Raw genomic sequence first — 27,806 nt, forward strand, 5'->3', positions numbered from 1 at the left:
CTAAAATGCCAGTGTAGCAGGATAGAGGTACATCAGTGTTTGTGATTTTTATAACGTTTCAACCATTGTTATCAAGCTCAATTCTTCCCATCAAGTCAATCCCCAAACCAAGTCATCTTCCTTAAAATTAGGATACCTGGAATTCAGGACTTTAGATACTCCATAACTAGTTATGACCAATGAAAGAATACATTCCATACGTGTTAGACATGATAAATTACAAAAGTAAATAAAACTGGATAATGATTTCACCCTCTTTTATTGATAAGAATCTACTAAATACTAGAATTTGAGGGAAAACACCAAACAAAGATGCATAAAGACTATCGAGAAAGACTAGGAACTTTTCAAAGGCAGAAATTGGCCAACTTTGGTAGCTTTATGCAGTAGAACTAACAGTTATGGTGCAATATATTGATTTATCTTCATTCAGGTCTAAAGACTCTAAACTATTTAGTCTCATGACACTAAACAAATCCAATGAAATACAAAAGAAAGGGCAGAATAACATCTTCCATTATCCCATAGTCTAAAATATATTTCTTCTCTTTAGGCCTAAAACTTCTTAAAAGATAGAAAACCTTCAGCATTATGTTAACCATAAATTCAATAGTATATCAAAATATGTTTAATGAACAAAAGACCCCACATCACATCAGTCTAACTAAGAATATCACATCTATATGTGCAAATTATATGCAAAAGACATGACAATTCGAAAATAGTCCTTATATATACCGAAGTCTCCATTCTCCTATCGTTTCTAAGAAAAGGCTACAGTACTCGACAAAAATTCAATCAGAACAGTTATATATCACAGAGTACATCATTTTCATAGATATGTGATATGTAGTTGCATCAATGTTTTTTAAACTATAAACATTGTTTTGGGTGAAATTTTGGAGAAAACTTTCTTACATTATGTAGAATTCTAGTCGTATTTCTTACTTTGCTGTTTTGGAGAAAAGTTTGTGAGACCAGTTTTTCCTTCCATGGGATTTACTAGAGTTCGAAACTTGACACTTTTCTTATAAATGCAAGAATCATATATGCTTCAAACATTGTGCGAAGAGCAGAAATACTCCACAGATGAGCCACACACAAAATTGTCAACAAAGGGAGAGAGAAAAAATGTTACATCCAGGTTATAGTTTAAAACACCACTAAGTGACAGATATGATTTTAAAAATAAGATGGATTATAAAATGGGCCACGAAAATCATCACCTCATTTGTCTCTTTATGGATATAGTTGCAACTTCAAAACAGCCCAACACAGTAAAGAACTCATTAAGCTCTCTATGATTCAAACTTGGGCTAGATTAGTGAAGATTTTAACAATGCAACACAATGTCCCGAGTTCAACTCCTACAGCTGAACTGTCCATATATTAATAATAAGTTAAAAGAGAAAAAAAAAAAATTGTGTCACATAGATTTATCAAGACAGGATTAGATTGCCAGATATTACCAATTGGACTGCTAGGTCTAACTGGTTGGTTCCTTAAATGGTTTGATCCAAAGTGAAAATTAAATTCGGTTAATAATCGGTTAAAATCAAAATCTGACAGACAATCAAACCGGTTTTGACTGGACCAGATCCTTCACCAATTCAATTGTTGATTTGATTCGAACAACGCTATTATGTAAGGTTTTTAATGTTACGATTTAAAAAGCCTCGTCTATATAAAGTTATGAATCTACACCAAATAGAAAATTTCTTCTAGATGTTACATATATCTCAAAAATCAAGAGATATGTCAAAAAGTCCTAATCTTTTTAAATTTCTATTTCTTTTGGAAAATTTGTCAACATCAATCTCAATCCACATATTATGGGATTTTCTTATATTTGTGATTTTGGATATCACCATTTCCAACACTCGTATATGGGTGATTTTAGATATCACCATATCCAACTCCTAATCCCATGGAGGTTATTAATATCACCAAAGTTTAACTTCATAGCAACCGTCAAAAATCAGCTTTAGAATACAAAAACTTCTCGAGTTGACATCGATAATATTCTGGTTCCCTAAAACAACCTCCAACTACTAAGCTTAACAAGGATCATTCACAACCAAGCGAGAAAGAGGAGCCACAAAATCAGTAAATTGAAGCTCAACCACATCAATCGAGCACATGAATCCTCGAAACACACAATGCCAAAGATATCATTGTCCAACCAATTCATTGTAAATATTGTACAGTGAAGACTCCACAACTACACAATTGTCGTGATCATGAGGGTTACAACATTGTTATTAGGATCAGACCGGTGCTTGAACCAGTGAATTTGAACATCAAAACAACCTCTTCTAGTGAACTTTTGACGTAGGCTCAAATTTGATTGTTTAGAGCCTCGGCTCTATATAAACTTTTTCCATATATATATATACATATATATATATATATATATATATATATATATATATACATATATATATATATATATATATATACATATATATATATATATATATATATATATATATATATATATATATATATATATATATATAGAGAGAGAGAATAATGATCCTATGAGACTCTCTCATACTCATGTCTGTAGGACCCCAAAAGATCACCATTAAATTTGGCACAGATCTCTAGAAAAATTATCACATGGGTGTGGGACTTGACTTTTCTAGAGATCCGTGCCAATTTTAATGGTGATCCTTTGGGGTCCTATACTCATGGGTGTGAGAGGGTCTCACAAGGTCACACCTACCATTAGTTCTCGGCCTGAGGGGTTTACTGCACAAAGACGTCGGGACACTAGCTCCCACAAAGGGAAGCACAACGAATGTCAGATGTAAAGCCCCGCACCTCATTAAGATCATATTGGCATACTCTCCCAAAAACGAAAGAGCAGACCCCATTGAAGACGGGCGTGAGGTACAACAAGGCCATTTTCATCGACTGCCCTACCTTGCCAAATTGTAGGGACCTCCACGAACTCCACTCTACGATACCTCGGAAGAACGGGGAGCCCGACCCCCTTCTTTCTTCTAGATAGCCCCTTTTTTATTTACTCTTGGCCGGTGCAGCGCTATGCCTGGCTCTTGCATCATTTATAAATAACAAAACAACAACCGGCTTGTTTAGAGCTCTATTCTATAAGTTCAATGCCCCACCCCACTATAAACCATGTAAGAAAGCGTGGAAGAAGAAACGCACACCAGATGAGTCAAGCCGTAAAAAGGGGAAGAGCGGCCCGGGAGACATAGAACAAACGGCTAAAAGGGCAACCACATTACCAGTAGCGCACACGTCTATTATATATATATATATATATATATATATATATATATATATATATCTACGTGGTTAATAATAGATATAGCTCTCTTTTCCGTACTCATAGTAATCCTACTATTATTATATTTAGGTTATGCAAGATTAGTTTAGATTTTAGAAAATTAGCAGAGTAGATCTTGGCGTTCAAATGGTATCAGAGCCAACTCTGTAAGCAACGTAAATCTTTGTTTCTTATTTAAAAGAGTAGTAATAGTAGGTGTTAGTACTCTATGACGTATAAACACTACTGATATTTACCATTAGAAAAAGTTGGACCGAGAGTTGAGTCTAAATAGCACCCAGTCGAGAGACCGTTAAGGCCAGAAGAGCCGCTGAGGTCAAAAAGACGTAAGAGGTAGCCAAGAAAGCACTCATCCGCAACCTAATAATGACAAATTTCATTAGGAATCTATCAAGTAAAGCACTACCACAAGCTAGTAATACTCTAAGGATAAAAAATAAAGAAGAAGGTGTAATAGACAATATCGAAAAATAAATCACAAATTGGAATATACCTAAAGTACTTATTTCAGATATATATATAAGAAAGGAACTTTTGAATTAGAAGTAGGTTATGCTATAAAAACTGTAGAACAAACCCTATCAGTTACTAGTAACCAAGAAAACTTCCACTTATTATCAAATAGAATAATACAGATGCATAAAACTAAAAACTATAATTATTTACATATAGGATTGATTCAAGTAGCCATTAAACCCTTAACAAGGTTAGGATTAAATAATTTCATCTTAGTATGTTTAAGAGATAATAGGCATAATAAGTTTTCTGACTCCCTATTAGGAATGATAGAATCAAGTCTATGTAGTGGACCAGTTTATTTCAATTGTTTTCCAGATTATTCAATATCTTTAACTGATCCTAATATCTTAAAAGTATTATCATTAAATTTTAAAAGCCAAGGTTTTGATATGTGAGCAGGATCCCAGAATATCGCTATTGTATACATAATATATTATAAAGTAATGAATACTTTATGTCCAAATGCTGTCCAAATGGAGACAAAGGGAAAAACTACTTTCTTCCAGACAAATATTGAAAAATCAAATGTAATAATTCTTAAAACTATACAATTGGCAGATATTAAACTACCTGAATCTTGGAAAATAGAAAAAGAAAATCATCATTTAAAAGCACCTAATAGAAATATTCCTGATAGAACAATTGAACATCAAGATGGAAAAATAGAAATTCAATTTCCCAATAAAATAATAAGAGATGATATAAGTATACTTCAAAATTTTAATAATAGTATACTTCAACAAACTAATAACATACCTATCGGTGAATCATCGACACATTCTACTTCAAGTAGTATGCATCCAAAAACTCAAAGTTTATTACGTACAAAGGATAATATAGTTATTCCACAATATCAACCTACATTAAAAACTGAACTAGACCTTTCTTATACAGAAATGGATTTTCATATATTAACTCTTACAAAAAGAGTATCTAAACAATGGATAGAACAGAATTACCTTTCTAAAGAAAATAAAGATATAAGAGAATGGTATCTGAAAAGATTTCAACCCAGGTTAATAGAACTATTCCATAAAAGATATAATAAGTTATATAAAACAAAAACATGTAATATAGGATTCTTTACATGGCTACGAAGAACATTATTAGAAAGAAATGTTGAAATTCCAGATTTTGAGAAAGATAAAATAAATACTATAGAAAATCAATATACCACATATCAAACAATAGAAGGTATAAATATAACTAGTGCACATCCAACGGAAAAAAGCGTTATTATAAAAGGATCCAACAAAGAAGGAGAAAATCCACTTGTTTCTGAAACAAGAGCTACTCCTTACAAAACGACAACTGGAGAAATTGTTCATCGCACTGAATTAGTCCATCATATTATTGAACAAAACAACTATACTAATTTATGTATGCAATCTATAGGAAAACAAACTATGAGAATAGAAAATATGATCAGGCCAAATCCTATTCCAGAACCTAAAAAAACTCTATTATTTACACCTCTTCCTAAACTAAGCAAATTCCGTATAAATGAAAACAATAAGACCTTAATGGATCAACTTATATCCAAATTAGCGAATCTAGAAATAAAAGATATAAAAGGAAAATCTAAATTAATACCAGAATCTTCTACCTTAACCCTCCAAGAAGAAATACCAGTAATAGAAGATACTATTGAACATCAAACATTAGCCTTCACAGAATCAAATAATCCACATATTCAAATAATAGCATATGGAAAAGGTTGGAAACCAGCTATTGCTAGACCTTACCATCATAGATCCACACCAGTTGATATTCAATTTGAAGAAAATTTAATATCACATACAACTTCCTACTCAGGCAGATCAATAGTCAATTGGAATATTGATGGCATGGCTGAAACCCAAATATTAGATACTATAAAACATATGACAATATATGCTTCAGCCTGCAAAATGGTTAGCAACCAAATCAAGAATAGTCTGTGGATTTACTGGATGGTTAAGAGGCTGGTGGGATTTTCACCTCACCGAAACCCTAAAAAATCAAATCTTAACCAATACTCGTCAATGGACTGTTAAAAAAGAACAAAATCAAGATATCCTCTATTCTGAAAGTGATGTTGTTAATACGCTCATTTATACTATAACACTTCACTTTGTGGGGAGTACTGCATTAATGGAAGCTCGATCTGAAAGATCTACTTTCCAATTTAAGATGCCTAACTTTATCACATTATAAATGGTATAAATATGTTTTCTTTTCTAGACTATTAACACGCGAAGATAGTCATCTTGACCACTGGAAAGAAAAATTTGTTGCCGCTTTGCCATATTTATTTGCCGAAAAAGTCCGAACCAGATTAAAAAATAAACATGGTGGAAATATACAATATTTTTCTTATACTTTAAGAGAACTGTCAGCAGAAATGTGTGTTGAAGGACTAGCCTTTGCACAGATATGAAATTAAAGAAACAATTGGATAAACAGAATATGACATGTAAAAAAGAATTAGGTGATTTATGTCAACAATTTGGTTATAGCATAGAACAAAGTAAAGACAAATCCCATAACTATAAAAAATATAAAACAGATAAGAAGGAAAGAAAATTGTATAAAAGAAAGAAAAAAGAAAAATATATCAAAAAAATTCTACCAAAAGATCAGTATAAAAAAGGAAAAAAAGAAGATACACATCTGTTATAAATGTGGAAAAGTAGGCCATTATAAAAATACATGTAAAGTTAAAAAAAAACTAAATGCAATCATATTAGATGAAAGCATAAGAAATCAAATATATGATATTATCCAAATAAATAAGGAAGAATCTACCTCAAGTTCAGAAAATAATAGTAGTAGTGATATTTCTCTAATAGGGCAAATAGAAGATGAAAATATTATAATTTCAAACTCTTCTGATATGGAATGTTCTTGTAATATGCTATCTTGTAATATGTTATCAAAAGAAGATTCATTAATTTTAGATCTCATAGATAGGATAAATAACCCTGATGAGAAAAGAGAAATCTTAACCCAGTTTATTAACCTTACAAAATCTAAACCTAAATCTACTCCTTTAATAAAACCCCTAGATGAATATAATTTTTCTGACATAATGAAAAGAATCAGTCAAAAAAAATATATACAAAAAGAACCTACTATAACTGAATTAAAACAATAAGTCAATGAGGTAAAAATAGAAATAAATCATCTCAAAAATAGAATTAAAATATTGGAATTACAGAATGAGATTAATGGAGAAATAACTGATTCAGATAAAATTGAATTCACCCAATTGGTAGAAACACCTGAAACATCAGGAACAAAAATAGAAGAAATAGACACTAATATGTCTGTGAATATATTAAATAAAATAATAACTCAAAAGTGGTTTGTTATAGTCAAAATTATTATCAATCAAGAATATGAATTTCATTCAATAGCTCTCATAGATTCAGAAGTTGATTTAAACTGTAATAATGAAGGATTAGTACCAACAAAATATTTTGATAAAACTATTCAAATATTAAATACAGCTGATGGTAGCAGATTATTTATTAAATATAAATTATCTAATGTTGTCGTATGTAATAAAGAACATTGTTTTCCTATACCATTTATTATGGTAAAAGCAATAGTTTAAAAAACGGATCGGTGACCCGGATTTTGGCACCCAAAAAACCGATCTGGATCGGCGAATCGGCGCTCCGGATCGGGAATCGGGTGAATCGGTTAGATTAAAGCTTCAAAAAAATCCGAAAAAAATTATTAAAATTCATTATAAATATTATTTTTTAGGAATTCAATAAGAAATGAGGGTACTTCATTAAGAATTTTCATGTTTTTGAATGAATATGCGAATATTGATATGTTCTTTCCCTGCATGAACCGTCATTCAGCATTTAATTTACATCACACAAAAGGATAAACATAGAATTATCATGGAATAAGTATATCAAGATACATGGACTACAATAAAGCATAAAATTAGTAACATACGATCTAAAAATAAAATGATAGATGACGTTGTTGTTCTTCTTGACAATTCATTGATTCGATCTAAAAACGAATCATCGATATTAGCAGGCGTCTAACTATTCCCAAATCCTTGAGTGTTAGTGTTATGTTGTGTTCCCAATCCAAAATCCCCGAAGCTTATCCATCCTTCATGCTCACCTGCACTGTCGTGCTCATCCCTACACTGTTACTGTTGGGACTCGATATGTGAATAATATGGCTGGGATAAGGTGGCCTCAGAATCATCATCTCTCTCATTTTCTCTTAGACCTCCTTCCTACTCTCCCTCATTAGGTGCAATATCACCGACATCTCCGACGAATTGTGGATACGTTGACTGACTGCTTCCTCTTTCATGCTGCTCATCACTTTCTTCAAGATCTTCATCACCGATAGCCTCAAGGAACGCTCTCTTGTGCAATACTGGCTCCTCCTCTTCTATTACCCATTGGTCTACTGTGTCTGTGACAAATATTGTGTCTAAGTCTATCGGCCCATAGTCTTCAAGCTTCCTTCTTATTTGTCGCTCTCTGAGGTTAAATTATAATGAACGTAGACTAGTTTATTAAGCTTCTCAGAAGCGAGTCGATTCCTCCTAGTAGTGTGCAACCATTGGAACGTACTCCAGTTGCGCTCACTGTCAGTAGCAGAACATGTCTGGGAGAGCACCTTGATTGTTATCCTCTTTAGGTGAGGTGCATCAGTACCATATATCTCCCACCATTCAGCTGGATTAAAATGCAAAAAGCATTGTAAGGGCAAGAACAATTCATAAGATTAAATATATGAATGAACAAAATATTAGCGAGGGGATAACCTGGATCCATCATAGTTCGAGAATTTCTGGAAAGTCTAGTTTCGAAGGATCCTATAGCATCCCTATACATAGCAAGCTAAAACAAATATATTACTTTTTCGTGCATTATTCCTCACAAATATAACAACTCAATGAAGTTCTTACCCAAACATTAAATAATACCTCTTGTATTGCTGCTATTTGGTTTCGATGGCTTCTCTCCAACCTTGCAATAATGTATCTGACCCCTTCCATAATCTTGTGGGGTTGTTCAGGTGTCAAATAGAAAAATTTTGGGTTGAAGTAGTAACCTAAAAAATATATAGGTAGAAAAATGTCATTTACAATTTCATAAAAAAATGATTTAAACTGAAACATTGTAATGATATAAATATATATTTACCAGCATAATGAATTGGACGTTCAAATTTGGTGTTCCACCTCCTTTCTATAATCTCGATCACTTTGCTAGCAAAATTACACTTCTCCCCAATAGTTGATTTCGCCCTCTCAATACCTTCATAAAGGATACCCATGGTAACTTTCTTGTCAGCATCCACAATTCTTAACATCGTGACCAAAGGGGCAGTGGCCTCTACAACACTGGAACATCGAGACCAGAACCGCCTATTTGAGACTATGTTGTCCACTTTTATACCGGTACTGGACTTCGAGAGGCGGTCATTTAACCACTCTTCACAGGTAAACAATCTCTTTAACGCATCTTCAGATTCTCGAATGGAGTCCACAGCTAAGTAATCGGTCGCAATGCGGGTTATGACAGGCCTGATTATCTCTTTTTTCTTAGAGTGTTTTCTAAACAGAAATAAAATTTTAGAGTGGTTGGATATAAATCTCGACACCAACCTTGCTTCCTCTAGAGTGTCCTTCACAATTTTGATCTTATCGATCTCCTCTAACATAAGATCGATGCTGCGTGCAGTACACGGGGTCCATACTAGATGCTTCCTCTTATCCATCAACTTGTTGCCCGTAGAAACACATGCACGCGCATTGTCCGTAATAAACTGGACTACATGCTTATCTCCCACCTCCTCCACTATCTGATCATATAGTCGTACGTAGAAGTGTGCATCCTTTTTCGTCCCTGATACGTCTTTGCTAGACAAAAAAGCTGTACCTTTTGGGGAATAGGCCAAGAAGTTTAAAAACTCCTTTTTGCTAACTTTATTCAACCAACCATCACTCATGATAGTAATGCATGTCTTTGGCCAACTCTGTTTATATTCTTCAATCCACTTTTTAACTTCCTCCATCTCTTCATCTAATATTGGCCCACTGAGCTCATATGCCGTCGGGGGTTTTACCCCGGGCCCGACTCTCTGGATTGCACTGACCATAGGTGGAAAAGATGGGCTATTGGCTGCATCAAAGGGAATCCCTTTATCGTAGAACCATTTACCAACATATCTCCCTAACATGTTTCTTGTACCTTTAACCATGCTTTTTAGGGTCATCTGTTGTGACTTAGGCTTTGAGAGAAATGGGTCTTTACGACCATAACCTGTAATGCTGGCACTCCTAGGTAACCTAGAAACAATTTCTTCAACAACTGATTCTCTTTGATACATATTGCCACCAACCCCTCCATACATATTTGAGCTGGGCTCGCCATACATGCTCGAGTTGGGCCCGCCATGCATATCTGAGCTAGGCCCGCCATGCATATCTGAGCTAGGCCCACCATGCATATCTGAGCTAGGCCCACCATGCATGTCTGAGCTAGACCCACCGTGCATTCTAAACCCACATTCCCTCTGATATTGTTCATGTAAACTCAATCTTGTGGCCATGTCCAGCTCATTATTATGTTGCTCTTCTAGGTCATTATTATATTGCTCTTCGGTATCATTCCTGCTTGATGGTGTATATAAACTAGTTATCTCCTCATTCATCCTATGTTTGGCAATTTTTTTACTTTTGTTAGCATTAAGAATTGCCGCCATCTGTTTTTTTACATTACTAGGGACACTAGTGCATGCAGAAACTTTTCCCGTAACCCCTGCCAAGTGTTGCTTGAACCTATGTACCCCACTACTTATCACTCTTTGACAGTAATTACAAATAATTTTGTCTTTCTTGTTGGGATCAAGTCTGACCCCATGTTGCCATGCAGGGCCTTCTGCAGATCTTGACATGATTCAACTGTTTTAAGATGTAAAAAGTATAAAATTAATCTGACAGTTCAAAAAGAAAAATAAGCACCATGTGTAGTGATAATATGTTGCGGTAGTTTATGTAGTCATATTTGTTGTTATTTGTTATTGCAAAATACCTTTATTGAATTTAAAATTTTCGTACAAATCAATTACAAACAATCAGGATAATATAATATAAAATGCAAGCTCCAAACATGGCTACAACTCAATTATCAAGAACATACATTTTTTGGATTAAAAAATTAATAATCTAAACAATTCTTCACAAAGCCAGCTAACATCAGTCATTCCAACTAAAAAATCCATGAACAACAGATAAAAAAATACAGTTTTGCATTAAAAATATAATAACATGTATTTTTTTGTATAAATAATCTATCAACATACAATTTTTTCAACAAAAACTTTAACAATAAAAATCTAAAATATGGTTTAATACCTCATGATAATTAAAACCTTGTCACTATTTTCACATCTTTTCGGAAAATCATCATTTTTCAAAAAATTCTATCATGGAAAAAAAACAAAAAAAAAAGTACAGCAAACTCAAACAATAAAAATAAAAAATTGGATTTAATATATCATGATAATCAAAACCTTATCATGATTTTCACATCTTTTCGAAAAATCATCATTTTTCAAAAAATTCGATCATGGATAAAAAGAAATAAAAAAAAAAAGTACAGCAAATTTTCAAAAAATTAGATCATGGATTACAAAAAAAAATTCGATCATGGATTAAAAAAAAAAATTAACAAATTTTCAAAAAGTTCGATCATGGATTAAAAAAAAAAAATCACAAATTTTCAAAAAATTCGATCATGGATTAAAAAAAAAAAATCACAAATTTTCAAAAAATTCAATCATGGGTTACAAAAAATTCGATCATGGATTACAAAAAATTCGATTATGGATTACAAAAAATTCGATCATAGATTACATAAAATTCGATCATGGATTACATAAAATTCGATCATGGATTACAAAAAAAAAAAAAACATAAAAAAACAAAAAATTCGATCGTGGATTACAAAAAAAGAAAAAAACAATTCGATCATGGATTACAAAAAATTCAATCATGGGTTACAAAAACAACAAAAAAAAAAAAAAAATTTGATCATGGATTACAAGAAAAAAAAAACAAACATTTCGATCATGGATTACAAAAAATTCGATCATGGATTACAGAAAATTCGATCATGGATTACAAATAATTTGATCATGGATTACATAAAATTCGATCATGGATTACAAAAACAAAAAAAAACAAATAATTCGATCGTAGATTACAAAAAAAGAAAAAAACAATTCGATCATGGATTACAAAAAATTCAATCATGGATTACAAAAAACTCTATCATGGGTTACAAAAAAAACAAAAAACAAAAAATTCGATCATGGATTACATAAAAAAAAACAAACTTTTCGATCACGGATTACAAAAAAAAAAAAAAAAACATTTCGATCATGGATTACAAAACATTCGATCATGGATTACAAAAAATTCTATCATGGGTTACAAAAAAAAAATTGAAACAAAAAATTCGATCATGGATTACAAGAAAAAAAAACAAACATTTCGATCATGGATTACAAAAAATTCGATCATGGATTACAAAAAATTCTATCATGGGTTACAAAAAAAAACAAAAAACAAAAAATTCAATCATGGATTACAAAAAAAAAAAAAAACAATTCAATCATGAATTACAAAAAAATCGATCAAGTATTACAAAACAATCGATCATGGATTACAACCACAACAAAAAAAAAAAAAATTATGTTCTTCACAGAGCCATTTTATATAAGCCATTTTAACTCAAAAATCCACCTCTAAGTGAATAAATTACATCCAATTGAGTACATTTTCTGATAAACAACAATATGAGGAATCAAAACCCTAAATTTTTAACACATTATTTTTAATATATCATGAAAAAAAAATCAAAAGGCGAAAAAAAAAAAAAAAAACAGCAGAATTTTGGTTCCGCAAACATCTCTGTGTTCTTCTCAAATTTCATGCTGTAATTGACCAAATTACATAAAATTGAAAATTTTAAATCATAATAGACACAATAAAGATTAAAAACCCTATAAATTGAACTCATTATCTTCAAAATATGTCGTGAAATAAATCATATGGCGGAAAAAAAAAAAAAACCCAAACTTCTTACCTGATTTTGTGAACCGAAGCCTTCAATCTCCAAAAAACTCGGTTTTTCTCAACGATTATCACAAATTAGTAACAAAAGGTTTTGATGCACAACTTTACGATCAAAATACCTACAAATTTTGAAAGATTCATGCCCTATTTGGCATGAAACACAAGGAAAGGGGGAAACCCTAAAAATTCAAGTTTCGTGATCCAAAAACACCAAATTTTTCAACCATTTAATCCGTGTAAAAGCTGAATAAAGCTGTTTACAGCCTACAAATTAGATCACATGCCAAACAAAACAAGAAAAATGATCAAAACATGACAAATTTCGAAGAATCTCATGAAGAACATTGTGTAACCCGTGTTCTTCACGGACTCGCCGATTCCATACAGCGAATCGGCAAGTCAATGTGCAGAATCGTCTGGTTCTCTCTAGAACCGGACGATTCCCGTTTTTTTAACCGATTCGATCCCCCCATGACGATTCTCGAGTCGAACTGGGCGAGTCCGGTTCGACTCAGTGTTTTTTTAAACACTGGGTAAAAGGATTGAGTCAATCAGTAATATTAGGAGCTCCGTTTCTCACTTTACTATATCCAATACTAATAACTCATATAGGAATAGAAACTTCCATAGCTGAAAATAAAATCATTTTTAAATTTATAGATAAACCCAAACTTAAATTAATAATGTTAAAACAATTATCCAAAATAAAGAAGCATTTTTGTACTCATTAAAAGAATAGATTCTTTATAAAAATACTGAAGAAGCACTACAAAAAGAAGAAATACAAAACCAAATTCAACAAATCAAACAAAAAATTGAACAAGAAATATGTAGTGAAATACCAAATGCTTTCTGGACTAGGAAAAAACATATTGTAGGACTGTCATATGAACCTGGATTTGAATAATCCAAAATACCAACTAAGGCAAGGCCCGTACAGATGAATTCGACTTTATTAGAAACTTGCCAAAATGAAATAAAAGAATTATTAGCTAAAAATTTAATAAGACCAAGTACATCTCCTTGTAGTTATGCTGCATTTTATGTCAATAAAAATGCTGAAAAAGAAAGAGGTGTGCCAAGGTTAGTGATAAATTATAAACCATTAAATAAAGTTCTTCAATGGATACGATATCCAATCCCAAATAAAAAGGACTTGTTAGATAGATTAGCCAAGGCTACAATCTTTTTTAAATTTGATTTGAAATCAGGATACTGGCAAATGCAGGTCAAAGAAGAACACAAGTATAAAACTGCATTCAATGTTCCATTCGGACAATACGAGTGGAATGTAATGCCATTTGGACTAAAAAATGCTCCATCAGAATTTCAAAAAATAATGAATGAAGTATTCAATTCATATTACAAATTCATGATTGTCTATATTGATGATGTTTTAGTATTCTCTGAAAATATAGATCAACACTTTAAACATATTAATATTTATACCAATGCAGTTAAACATGCAGGACTTATAGTCTCTGCTAAAAAGATTAATTTATGTCAAACCAGAATTAGATTTTTAGGACATCATATTCATCATGGAACAATTATCCCAATTGAAAGATCTATTCAATTTGCTGAAAAATTTCCAGATATTATATTAGATAAAAAGGAATTACAAAGATTCTTAGGATGCTTAAACTATATTGTAGATTTTTAGGAAAATCTAGCATTAGATGCTAAACCTTTATATGACAGACTAAAAAATAATCCTCCTAAATGGACAAATGAACATACTCAAGCTGTGAAAAAGATCAAACTCAAAGCTAAAGAACTACCTTGCTTAACTCTAACTCATCCTAATACTTTAAAAGTCATAGAATGCAATACATCTGAATTAGGACTAGGTGGAATATTAAAACAACATATTAATAATACTTAACAATTAGTACGTTATACGTCTAAAGCATGAAATTCTACTCAACAAAATTATTCTACGGTCAAAAAAGAACTTTTTGCTATTGTACATTGTGTCACTAAATTCCAAAATGATATATTAAATACTCATTTTTTTATTCGCACTGATTGCAAGGCTGCAAAAGATATTCTTGAAAAAGATGTGCAAAATTTGGTTTCGAAACAGATATTTGCCCGTTAGCAGACCATTTTATCATCTTTCGACTTTTCTATTGAACATTTAAAAGGTTCTGCTAACCATCTTCCTGATTTTCTCACCCGTGAATTTTTGCATGAAGGGCAACACTGATAACTTTGATCCACCCGAATTATCTTTACCTTTAATATTATTCAATAAGAATAGAGCGATTGAGAATCAAATCATGAATACTAATACTGTATAATCCAAAGGGAAGGCTCCCATGGAAACATTATTAGATATTGTTCATATACAATCTCTAAACAGAAGCCTGACCCCATATTTATATATATAGGGATATAGGGATATTCTAACTTTTACAACCCTTCAAATTACAAAGGTTCAAGATAGAGAGAGTTGTGAAGGGTGGGCCTATTATTTATAGTCTCTTTTTTTAAAACAGTTACTTTTGTGAGGCAATTTTGTTAGTATTACTACAAGACAGTGTACTTTTGTCAGCTCCATAAGGGGTAAAATTGAAATTTTAACTAAAGAACAATGGCACTCTACAAATAAAATTTCAGGACACTAACTTCCAAAATGCCTTTGTACTTTTGTGAAAATTTCAAATTTGTCCTTGCTTAATGGTAAAGTTACCTTTTTAAATAATTTTTAATAAAAAAGTAATGATTGTTTTGATAAATACACCCATCACAACTCCTTCTAACTTGAACATTTGTATTTTGAGGGGTTAACTCTAGACAAACCCATATATATATATATATATATATATATATATATATATATATATATATATATATATATATATATATATATATATATATATATATATATATATAAGATATTCTAAACTTTACAACCTTTCAAATTACAAATAGAGAGAGTTATGAAGGCGGATTTATTAATTTTGTTGTCTATTTTTAAAAAAAAGTTACTTTTGCGCGGCAAATTTGTAAATATTACTACAAGACAAATGGTACTTTTGTCATCTCCATAAGAGGTAAAATTAAAATTTTAACTAAAAGATGATGGTCCAAAAAATACGCTAGAAAATACACTATTTTCAAAACTTGAAATCTATTTTTTTTCTCATGTCCATACATCTTGATGTTGAGATGATCAATTTGAGGATATTTAAGCATCAAAACAACATCTTCTAGTGAAATTTTTTAGGTAGGCTCAAATATGATTGTTTAGAGCCTCGGCTCTATATAAACTTTTCCCTTTTTTGAAAAACGTTACTTTTTGTGATATCTTCATTATGTAAAGGAAATTTTATAAATATTACTACAAAAAATGGGTACTTTTGTCATCTTCATAAAAGGTAAAGTTGAAATTTTTACTAAAAGACAAGTGCAACAAATAAAATTTCAAGACACTAACTTTCAAAATGCCATTATACTTTTGTAAAAAATTTTAATTTTCTCTAGCTTAATGGTTAAGTTACCTATTAAAATAATTTTTTAAAAATAAAAATCATCATCTTTTTTATAAATACACCCACCACAACCCCTTCTAAACCTTTGTATTTTGAGGGGTTGTTAACTCTAGACAAATCATATATATATATATATATATATATATATATATATATATATATATATATATAACCCTTAGAACCCTAAAAGATCACTATTAAATTTGGCACAAATCTCTAAAAAGGTCAAGTCCCACACCCATGTGATAACTTTTCTAAGGATCTGTGCCAAATTTAATGGTGATCCTTTGGGGTCCTACACACATGAGTGGGGAGGGTCAGAATAATGATCGTATAGGACCCTCCCCACCCATGTGTGTAGGACCCCAAAGGATCACAATTAAATATGGCACGGATCTTTAAAAAAGTCAAGTCCCACACCCATGTAATAACTTTTCTAAGGATCCGTACCAAATTTAATGGGTGATCCTTTAGGGTCCTACACACATGGGAGGGGGAGGGTCCTATAAGATCATTAGAGAAATGATCCTATTGGACCCTCCTCCACCCATGTATGTAAAACCCCAAATGATCACTATTAAATTTGGCACAAATCTCTAAAAAAATCAAGTCTCACACCTATGTGATAACTTTTTTAGGGATACGTGTTAAATTTAATGGTGTTCCTTTGGAGTCCTACACACATGGGTGGGAGAAGGTCTTATAGGATCATTACTCTTAGAAAATTTTAAAATCCACAAATGGTTAAAACAAGTAGATCTATAAATATATTAAAATATTGAAAATGAACAGTCTAGATAATGTGTTGCAAGATGCATTATTTCCGACACTCAAGAAACTTTTTTTTTCATATTCATACATCTCGATGTTGAGATGATCGATTAGACGGTTTTTTCAACATTAAAACAGCATTTCCGATGGATTTTTTAGGTGCATCTGTGATTCTACATTTTAAGGTTGCAACTTTATTTAAACTTTTCCCATATATACCCAGCCATATGTATAGGACCCCAAAGGATCAAAATTAAATTTAACATGGATCCCTAAAAAAGTTATCACATGGGTGTGGGACTTAACTTTTTTAGAGATTCATGCCAAATTTAATGATGATCTTTTGAGGTCCCACATACATGAATGGAGGAGGGTCTTATAGGACCATCTCTTTCATAAATGCACTTTGGAATAGAGGGAGAGATCTGGCTTTTCATTGTTCAAAAAGAGCATATACACTATGTTCCCACAGGAACAAATTATCCAGTTGCTCCTTTGGGTACAAATGACTTTATATATATATATATATATATAAAACTTGAGATCCATTTAAATATCAATAGTGATTGTTTTTACAAAAAATGGAATTATATTTGAGGTATTTAATACTTAAATCTTGTCCCAAAGTTGGAAAACATCCAATTTTGGGATTTTGTTACTTTTTAGGCTCAGAGAGTTTGTATTTTTTATTTTTTTTAAAATAATCTCTAGGTCATGGAGAATATAATCTTAAATTGGGATCCCAAAAATACCTCTGGCGTAGTATTTGCCTAAGGAGCAATGAACACTCTGCTCCTATGGGAGCATGAAATCATTTGGCTTGAAAGCGTAGGCTAATTTCATTTTCCTTCTTAGACACTCTACCATGCATGAGGTTGGGGCGGATAGAAGGTGCATACTGTTGGCATGGAAACAAAACCAGCTGACGCAAGCAAAAGAGAGAAAAAAACGTATCACACAGTGAGTACAAGATAAACATTTAGTACTTATCTAAATACTTATCCTTCAAGGATGATAGATCTAGACGAGCCACTTTCGACTCACAAGATTAGGATTTTAAAAGAAAATAAGATTTTTCAGTTTGATTGGTCGGACTACGAACCACTTGATCGATTTACTCCAAAAAAAAACAAAAACAAAAACTTTGTTTTTGATAAAAATCTAAAACTAGTAAAAACCAATGTTCCACTAATTTTAGCTAGCTAAACTATCCAGTTTCGACTAGTTGACTGGCTAAACAAAGCTCTACGACCTTTTCTATAGTACATTCATATTTTTTGCAAATTAAAAACCTTCTAAGTCGTTCCTTTACCCCAGGGATTTATTGTATAATATGATCCTACAGGGGCAATGTTATACGTGCTCCTGAGTTTCTCTTCTTTTAAGCGCATATAAATTCATATCGCCATATATCCTTTTAGGAAAAAATGAATTTGGATAATTTTTTAAATCTAAATTCCTGGATCCGGGAATACTTCAGATGAAAGAATTTCCTAAATGTGTTACCATTTCTTCAAGGCAATGAAATCTTTATGCCCAAAAACCTCAATTCCAGTGGTCATTTATTCGGTACCTCTCAAAGCTTATGGTTGATCGATATTACTTATCATAATTTAGCTATTGCATTTGTTTTTCTTGTTGCTGGTCATATGTATTGTATATAAATAACTTCAGGATCGGTCATAGTATAAAATATCTTTTAGAAGCACATACTCCTATGGGGGCCGATTGGGATGGGCACAAAAAGGTCTTTATGACAATCATAGGAACTGCCTAAAAATCACTAGAGAACTATTTTTAAAAGAGAAAATTTGAAATTGAAGTTTTCTAATAATGAGATCTCACATTCAAAAAAATTAGACGGTCTCTGTTCAATCTTGAGAGTGCGATTTGGATTTTTTTTTTTTGGAGGTTAATCTATTTTGAAGAGGTTACATCCCCAAAGTTGGGAACCTAAAACAGCCACACAGAACCAAACAACAGGAACTAAAATGAATAGGAAATCTAGACAAGTTAGAGAACAGGATATAAAAAATCAGGTTTCCAAAAACCCAAGTTGCCATTCCCTAGAGTTCCAAGAATATCATCAAACCTTATATTAGACAAAATTTAGTTGTTTCCCATATTGGGGAAAAGCTTAATAGTTTCATCACCTTTGTCTCAAGTTGGAAAACTAGCGAAATCTTCCCAGTATTGTCTACAGTATACTAAAGTAACCATATAACTCATTTCTAGGGCCAAAACTTCAAAGACCCAAAACCTTGTTTGAGACTTCAGAGATCTAGACACGTATTTCTAGCATTTATTTGTAAAACTCACTACAAAAATACTTAACTTCACCTAATTTTCATGTCCCTTATTATTTAAATAGTACGTCGATGTGTCTTATCTGAAAAGCTAACACTAACTTCGCCAAAATGTAACAAAAATCCATTGGAAATTTCAACTGGTTATAGTCGCATGGCATCAAAGAAGGATACTGCAATACCCTTCACCTCTTTCACCTCTAAAAAAGTGCTAAGTATCTGTATATTGTGGTATCATTTGGTTTCCTACATTTTACTAGCACTCCACTGACAAACAGATAACAAATAATATTTCTGTGGTCATTCCTCAAACAATTGATTGACAGAAAAAACCTCAAAGTGAAGAAAAACACAATAAAAGGATTACATGTCGATCCTTATTTTTTTGGTTGGCAAAATGGAAATCTTGGATTTTACACTCAAATTGGCTAGAAAACCACAATCAAATTTTTTATTGCCTTCAAATTAGAAAATGAAAATTTCGGCAAATTTCAAGTCCGAATTTAGAAATAATTCAGGCACGGACTGATTGCTCTAAAACAACATTGTATGAAGAAAGTTCCAATTTATAACAACTTCAGGCTCATATTCAAACTTTAAACAGAAAAAAGATGACTTAATATCTAGGACAGAATCAACACATAGAGGCTCATATACTAAGCCTTACACACGGGCAATACCAACTTATAGGGGCTCATATACTAGCATTAACCCAAATTACACATGCAAAATATCAGTACATCTAGCCTTTACATGAATAGATATAGTATCACCATTATCTCTTTGCTATGTAACCATATACATTATTCACGAGCAACTACAACTACTTGTTTGCCAACATTCTTGCCGATCAAGAGACCAATAAGAGCAGGTGGCGCATTCTCGAGACCTTCCACAATGTCTTCAACATAGACTATCTTCCCTTTTTTGATGCTCTTAGTAGTGGTCTCTAGGAACTGAGGGTATAGGTGCCAATAATCAAATACCACGAACCCTTCCATTCGAACGCGCTTCGTTATAAGGCAAAAGGGGTTGTGTACACCTTCTAGCTTGTCTTGGTTGTATTGAGTGATCATTCCACAGGCTAAGATTCGACCGTGGTTTCTCATGTTTAAAAGCACGGCATCAAGCATTGCAAGTTCTCAAAGTAGATGTCTATGCCTTCAGGAAAGTACCCAACAGAGATATCAACAATGAGATTTGATCTTTATTAATTCTAATTTTTGCCTTTTGTTGGGTGGATGTTGAGGTTTTTTCAAGGGCGGGGGGGGTGTTGTGTGTGTGTGTGTATGTGGGGGGTTGGTTCTCAACCTAGGCTGGAGGCTTAGTCCTAGTTCTTAAGGTTGTCGAAATGTCGATTCATACCCCATGAAAGAGAAGCCATAATTCACTCCTGAGACAGATTGGGAGAGGACAATAGTTTAAGTTTCGGAAAAAGGTTGTATGGGCTTTCTGAGGTAGAAGCCTTTTGTGGATGATGTGTACTTTTTTATTTTGTCAAGCACTTCATTTTCTTTTATTTTTTGATAAGTAATTTGACTTAGGTGGATGGAAAGGCCTTACACTGAGAGAGGAAATAAAGGAAGCCATTTTCAGCTTGAACACAAACAAAGCTCCAATGGTAACAATCCATTCTTTCTCATAGTGATTTTGGGGTGCCATCTCAAGGCTTTATGTAGGCCTTTTTGAGTATTTTACCGTCAACTTTAAAATGGTATTGGGAGTTAATGCAATATATATGACCATTCAAAAGAAAGAAAAAAAGAGCTAATGCAATGTACATTTTATTGACTCTTTAACACTTAGGTCCTTCTGATTGCTACTTATGCAGACAACTTATCCAAAACTTGCTCTAGTGAGGGAGACTTTGAATCACAATAATTGGCTTGGTGGAATGGGTACTACTCATTTGAAGATTGTAATCATTGTAGAGATTACAAGGTATTGAGAGAGGGGTTTTGTAAAATATGAATGCCGGCTTTTCCAATAAATACAACTCTAATCAGGATCATTTTAACGTCAGGGTTGTTTTGTCATTGGGCAAAGGGAAAATCAAAATTACCCTCTTGGATGGGTGTGATCTGTATGGAGTATGTTACCCAGACACTTCAATTCTTGCTGAAGTATCGCATGCCAATAAACTTTGACAACCACATCCAAATGTGATAAATGTGTATGCATATACATTAAAAGTCATTATCTTGTTGTAGAGTAATATCCATATGGACATGTCCTGCCATATTGGCTTTTAGGCCAAAGCACTCAGACACTTGGATGTGCATTAGATTCGGACAACTGAGTATGTATCTAAGATAGGGACCAATGTAGATTTAATTCTCCAGAAGGACAACTGTCAACATAATAAATGTGGGTGAAACCACACAAATCACCCCCATACAATGGAATAATGTGTTATTTTCCATTGGTAAATCAGAAACATAGAGGGAAAAGGGCTTGGGTCGTGGTGGTAGCACCCCACACTCTAGTCACCACGTTGTGGTTTCCATTCCCACCGCTAACACTACCCCACTAATACCTTCAAAAAATCTAACTCCTAATCTACTTAAAAAAAAATGGGTAGGGGCCCGTCTTCCCCACCGAATTACCCAACCAAAATCAGAAACATAGACCGCCCCAACAGCACTGACCCTAGAAAGTTAGGGTAAAGAATATTCGAAACTATTGAAGTATACAACCAAACTAAAGATCCAGAAATGCATCTAAATAGTCAACCAGTCAACTGATAAGGCTATGTTGCCAACATAGAATAGTTTACTCTTCATGCCTGAAGACAGGCTTTGCCCATTGTATCATATGAGTTCAATTGCGAAAGAAGCATGCGTACCTTTGCAATGCAGCTGCCAAGTCATGCTCTTCTTTATATAATTGAAAGCTTCATCAAATCCAAACTTGGTCTTCAATAGATCAACCTAGAAGACCCATAGGTTTCATAAAACTTTGCACAATCTCACTCCCATCTAAGATTAATAGTAAAATTATTTCTCATTTTAAAATGGTAGTGAAAGTAAAATTCAATGTCAGTTTACCTTATCTTTGGAGCCAGCGCTACCAACAACATGGCAGCCTATCGACTTAGCGAATTGGCCAACAAGTTGGCCGACTGCTCCTGAAGCTGCTGAGATAAATACATTCTCTCCTTTCTTAGGGGAACAAAGCTCAAAAAATCTTGCATACGCTGTCAGCCCAGGCATACCTAAAGACAATGTGTAACAGTGAAAGATCTTTAATATTCTTTCACAAATATGACAATGCTTACCTAACTAGAAAGGATAAGAAACTAGTTCTAAATACACTAAACGCTCTCTCTCGCTCATATACACACACACACACACATTAGGAGAACAATCATGACAAAGGATCAAAATAAATCAAAGTGAGAGACATACAAAGCAGAGTCTGCTAGAAAGAGGCCTTAGCAATGCCCCTTCTAGTGAGGTTGTCGGCCTCAGAATATGCACCTCTAAGAGTTATGTTGAAATCAAACGCTAAAAGGCGATGAATGAGATGAAATAACTACGATCCATACTAAAAGTAAAATAGTGCAAAATTCACAAATCTGGTTTGGCCTCATAAGACCTGCCACCATCGTTAAATGCAAAACATGAAAGCAAATTTTGAGAGAAAACAATGTATGAGCATCAATTAATTCACCACAAACCATAGATACTATTCCAAAAGATGGTAGTATAATAAAAAGTATGAGTTTAAGTTCATATTTAATGAGCTGCTACATCTCTTGTACCCAGAAAAGGTGAGAGAAAATTTCCCAGAACTTGAGACCTTTCAAGGAGAATGCTCACTCAAAATACTATTAATAACTTGGTGACATGTATATAGATCAAATGCCTTAAACTGCCAAGCTTTTTACAAATAGCACATCTTCAACACCTTATAATTGCTTGAAAAAAAATATTACAGTCAGTTCTAAATGAATGTAAGCCTCTAAGATTATTCAGATGGCACCTTGTATGCAAAATATTAAAGTGTATGCCTAACCTTTTATGGGCAGTGACCTTCTATACCATCTTATGAAACTATAAACAAAAAATCATGATCGGGATCGGGATCGGGAATCGCCCAATCCGGATCAGGAATCGATGGGAATAAAACCAGTTCTTGCCAAGTATCGGTACCAGCCAATTGTCCCCCAAAACCACCCTCGGTTTTTACATTTGTCCCTGTTCAATTACTTTTTCAATATATTCCAATGTTTAAAAGTCCCCTACAACTTTTTTCTCATTTTTTTATTTTTTTGTTTTTAAATATTTTCCAAGATCTCCGATCCAGACCGATCAGGATTCATGAGCGAAAATGGGATGGGTCGGTGGATGATGCACCTCACCAATCCGTTTTTTAAAACACTTATAAGCTATTGGTTCCACTAACAGTCACATAAAGCAAGTTTCTGCATTCAAAAGTGAAAGATTATTTAGCACAATCATATGAAAAGCATAGATAGATAAGAACAATATGAAATGTTAATTTGAAAAAAATAGAAATAAAATCTGTAAAATGGATACATAAAAAAATTAAGAATTAGACAAAGAGTCTCAATGTGTCAATTCAGATGAAAGGAAACATGGAGACATACTATGAAAACATTGATGGCCAAACAGCAAGTTGTTAATTAACGCTAGCAAGATAGATCAACTACTCTCGTAGAGAAAACAAAGATGAAAGGGGCAAATGACAAATACCTAAAAGTCCAGTGTAGTAGGAAAGAGGTACATCAGTGTAGGTGATTTTTCTATGTGTTTCAGTCTCTGTTATCAAGCTGAACTCTTCCCATCCGGTTGTTCCCCAGACCAAGTCACCTTCCCTAAAATCGGGATGCTCAGAATCCAAGACTTTAGAAACTCCATAAGCAGTTATCACCTTTGAAAGATTACATTCTAAATGTCTCAGGTAAGATAAACTACAAAAGTAAATAAAATTGGATACTTATTTCACCTTCTATTGATAGTAGCCTACTAAATACTAGTGATCCAGGTAAAAAAAACCAAACAGAGATGCATAAAGACTATCAAGAAATCCACTTAGTTTCCAGGTTGTAAAAGGAGGTCACAACATAGACATACTTAGACCCTTATGCCTAAAGTTAATTTGTATGGTGCAAAAATACCTGTTTATCCTGAGAACTTTCGTTCATGGCTAAACTTTCAGTCTCAAGACTCTCGACAAATCAATTGAAATTCCAAAGGGAAGTGCAGAACTAGATGTTCCATTATCCCATATCCTAATAAATATCTCTCCTCTTTAGCCATAGAACTTCCTAAAAGATAGAAAAACTTCATAATTATGCTTTTCATAAATCGAGTGCCTAGCAAAATCAATTCAATAAACAAAAGACCACACCTCACATCTGACTTACTAAGTTGATCACATTTATATGTGCAACTCTATGCAACACAAATGACAATTTTAAAACAGTCCTTATATCTATCGAAGTTTCCATTCTCCCATTGCCAAGGAGAGAAAGCTACAGCACTCCACAAAACCACACAACAATTTCACCAAGGACTGTTATCTGCCACAGATTACATCATGTTCATGGCAATTAACTTCAATATGCAATTTCATCAATCTGGTTCAAATGCAAAACATTGTTATGAGTGAAATTTTGGAGAAAATTGTTCAACATTGTGTAGAATTCTAGTTGTATTTCTCATATTTCTTGCTTTTCTGTTTTAAAGAACATTGGGTAGAATTCTAGTTGCATTTCTCATATTTCTTGCTTTGCTGTTTTAAAGATAAGTTTCTTAAGTACAAGTTTTTCCTTCCATGACATTCATTAGACTCATGATTTACTGCACTTTTCTTGAAATGCAAGTATCTTAGCTGGTTCGATCTTAGTAAAAAAATTAGAAATACCCCATACCTTGGACACACAAAACTTATCGAAAAGAGAAAAGAGAACTGTTACATCTGTATTATAGTTTAAAACATCACTTAACCTTTTCTTAGGTTGTGATATGATCAAGAAAAAAAAGGATGGATTATAGAATGGGCCATGAAAATCATCACTGCATTTGCCTCTCTATGAAATGGTTGAAACTCTGAAAAGCCCAACAAACTGAAGAACTCATTAAGCTCTCTATGATTTGGACGTGGGCTTGATTAGTTAAGGAGTTGACAGTGCAATATTACGTCCCAAGGTCAAATCCTACTGCTGAACTACAGTAGTTATCAAGACACTGTCTGCTAACTAAAAAAAAAAAAAAAGGGAATGATTCAGAATAGTTATCAAGACTAGACCTGACCACCGATCTGAATCGTCAGACTGCCAACCAATACCTTGGCCGAATTAGTCCAAAGAGAAAGCAAGATTTGGTCGAGAATTGGTTAAAACTAAACTCTGACTAGTTTTGGCAAGTTTATCTGTTAATTTTGACCGGTCAAACAAGCTAAACAAAGTTGGGCAATTTCCTTGTAATATATTACATGTTTTAAACTATTTTTCCTATTTATTCTTTATTTTATGAAAATCTGGTCCAATCAATTTACCTGCCAGTCGGAGAGGTTTTGAGTGGAGTACATCCCCTGCCAATTTCCTTGCCAATTCAGTAGCCGATTTTAATTCTTACAACACTACTATGTATGGTTCTTAATCTTACGGAAATTATTAAGATTACCAAGACTTAACTTCATAACTACCATCTTCATGATTTGTATACCGCTCCCATTTCTGGGAGGTTATTTATGCACTTGTAAATTTTACTATTCAACACAAAGTTAACTTTCTCCAAAAACTAATAATAATAATAATCATTCGGCAGCCTCTTTTGATTACCAATAAAACACCAAATTTAGTACACTCCCCAATTCCATAATTCTTTTTTATTTTTTGATTTTATACATTAAAAAAAAAAAAAAAAAATTCATTACTACCATAAAAAAAATTATTTTATACACTAAAAAAAAAGAACTTCATAACTACCATAAAAAATCAGCTTTATAGTAGGGTCACAAGAGAGGTACAGGTCTTTACTAAAACAGCCTTTGAGCCTTCTGGTACTTTGAGTTTAATGGAGCTTAACACCATTTCCATGTCTGTTTCTTTGGGAAAACCAGTCACATAGTCGTTCAGTATGATCTGCTTGTTACTCACCTTCCCCACTTGCCATTTTCGTCTGAGGAAAAACACAAAAAACCCCTTTTGATTCCAATTTCTCTCTCGCACAAAATAAAAACTACATGGATCCCAATTTCTCTGAGCTTCCTCTCTCTACATCTCTCTAAGGACCAACACCCAATTTCTCTCTCTCTCTCTGGAACAGTATTCGATTTCTATGAGCCTCCTCTCTATCTCTCTCTGAAAGGAAAAATACCCAATTGCTCTCTCTCTCTCTCCGAATGACAACTCTGATTCTTCACCCCCTCTCTGCAAATGAAAAGTCGAACTCCTCACTGTCGATATCTACACTTCTCTCTCTATAACCTCACACTCTCTCTCATCTCGAGCTCTTCTCCCTAAAACCTCACACACACTCTCTCTCTCTCAAACCTCTCGCAGGGAAAAGTTTCTATAGAGCAGAGGCTAAACAATCATATTCGAGCCTACCTCAAAGATTTTACCGGAAGATGTTGTTTTGATGCTCAAATATCCTCGAACCGATCATCTGGTCTGGATGTACGGTCTGGATGTATTGATACCACAAAAAAAAAGTTCTCTATAAATACGACAGAAAAATAGATTTCAAGTTTTAAAAATAATATATTTTATAACGTATTTTTGGACATCACTTTTCAAAATTTTGAAGTTTTCACTAATCTCTCAATTTATACTATTTTTAAAGTTTTAAATTTTATAAATAAAGATAAAAATATATTTTAAAGCTATTAAAAAAAATTTCAACATTAAAACCACATTTCTCAATACTATTTAAAGGTAAATTCTAATTTGATTGTTTAAAGCCTAGGTTCTATACAAACTGCACCCCTCTTTGAAAACTCAAAGTATTTAGTCCAAAGAAGAGTCTTTCCACCTACCTGTTCCCACCTCTTCAAATAGTTACAGTCACAAAACCATGCACAGAATTCCCTTGGATAAATCTTAAAATCAGAAGTATCCTCATCACCTATATATGCTTTGAGAAATGATTCTATAGGACCCCCCCATCCATGTGTGTAGGACCTCAAAAGATCACCATTAAATTTGGTATGGATTCATAGAAAAGTCAAGTCTCACACCCATGTGATAATTTCTCTAGAGATTTGTGTCAACTTTAATGGTGATTCTTTGGATCCTATACACATGGGTG

The 27,806-nt window shown here is 33.1% G+C and overlaps 2 protein-coding genes across 7 annotated transcripts; both read right to left on the reverse strand.

Annotated features, from left to right (window-relative positions):
• Window positions 1-27,210, reverse strand: LOC148781690 (NADP-dependent alkenal double bond reductase P2-like). 6 transcript variants are annotated; one of them, XM_088870414.1, is made up of 6 exons: window positions 27,107-27,210; window positions 26,534-26,675; window positions 24,243-24,420; window positions 22,572-22,738; window positions 22,370-22,454; window positions 20,200-20,685 (listed from the first exon to the last, which is right to left on the reverse strand). In XM_088870414.1, exons 2-6 carry the CDS (start codon window positions 26,591-26,593, stop codon window positions 20,636-20,638), a joined length of 540 nt encoding a protein of 179 aa, XP_088726540.1. In that variant the 5' UTR covers window positions 26,594-26,675; window positions 27,107-27,210; the 3' UTR covers window positions 20,200-20,635. The 6 variants fall into 6 exon arrangements, with proteins under 6 accessions (XP_088726541.1, XP_088726542.1, XP_088726540.1 ...); XM_088870415.1 differs by lacking the exon at window positions 20,200-20,685 and adding an exon at window positions 1-136 and having other exon boundaries at window positions 26,534-27,125; XM_088870416.1 differs by lacking the exon at window positions 20,200-20,685 and adding an exon at window positions 3,469-3,679 and having other exon boundaries at window positions 26,534-27,125.
• Window positions 20,200-20,679, reverse strand: LOC18440031 (2-alkenal reductase (NADP(+)-dependent)-like). The gene has a single exon (XM_088870420.1). The coding sequence runs from the start codon at window positions 20,655-20,657 to the stop codon at window positions 20,328-20,330; it is 330 nt and encodes a 109-aa protein (XP_088726546.1). The 5' UTR covers window positions 20,658-20,679; the 3' UTR covers window positions 20,200-20,327.
• Window positions 27,211-27,806: the final 596 nt, after the last annotated feature.

Source organism: Amborella trichopoda, chromosome 6 (assembly GCF_054954075.1).
Source record: "Amborella trichopoda isolate Santa Cruz 75 chromosome 6, AtrichopodaSantaCruz75HAP2 v2.0, whole genome shotgun sequence".
Classification (NCBI taxonomy): domain Eukaryota; kingdom Viridiplantae; phylum Streptophyta; class Magnoliopsida; order Amborellales; family Amborellaceae; genus Amborella; species Amborella trichopoda.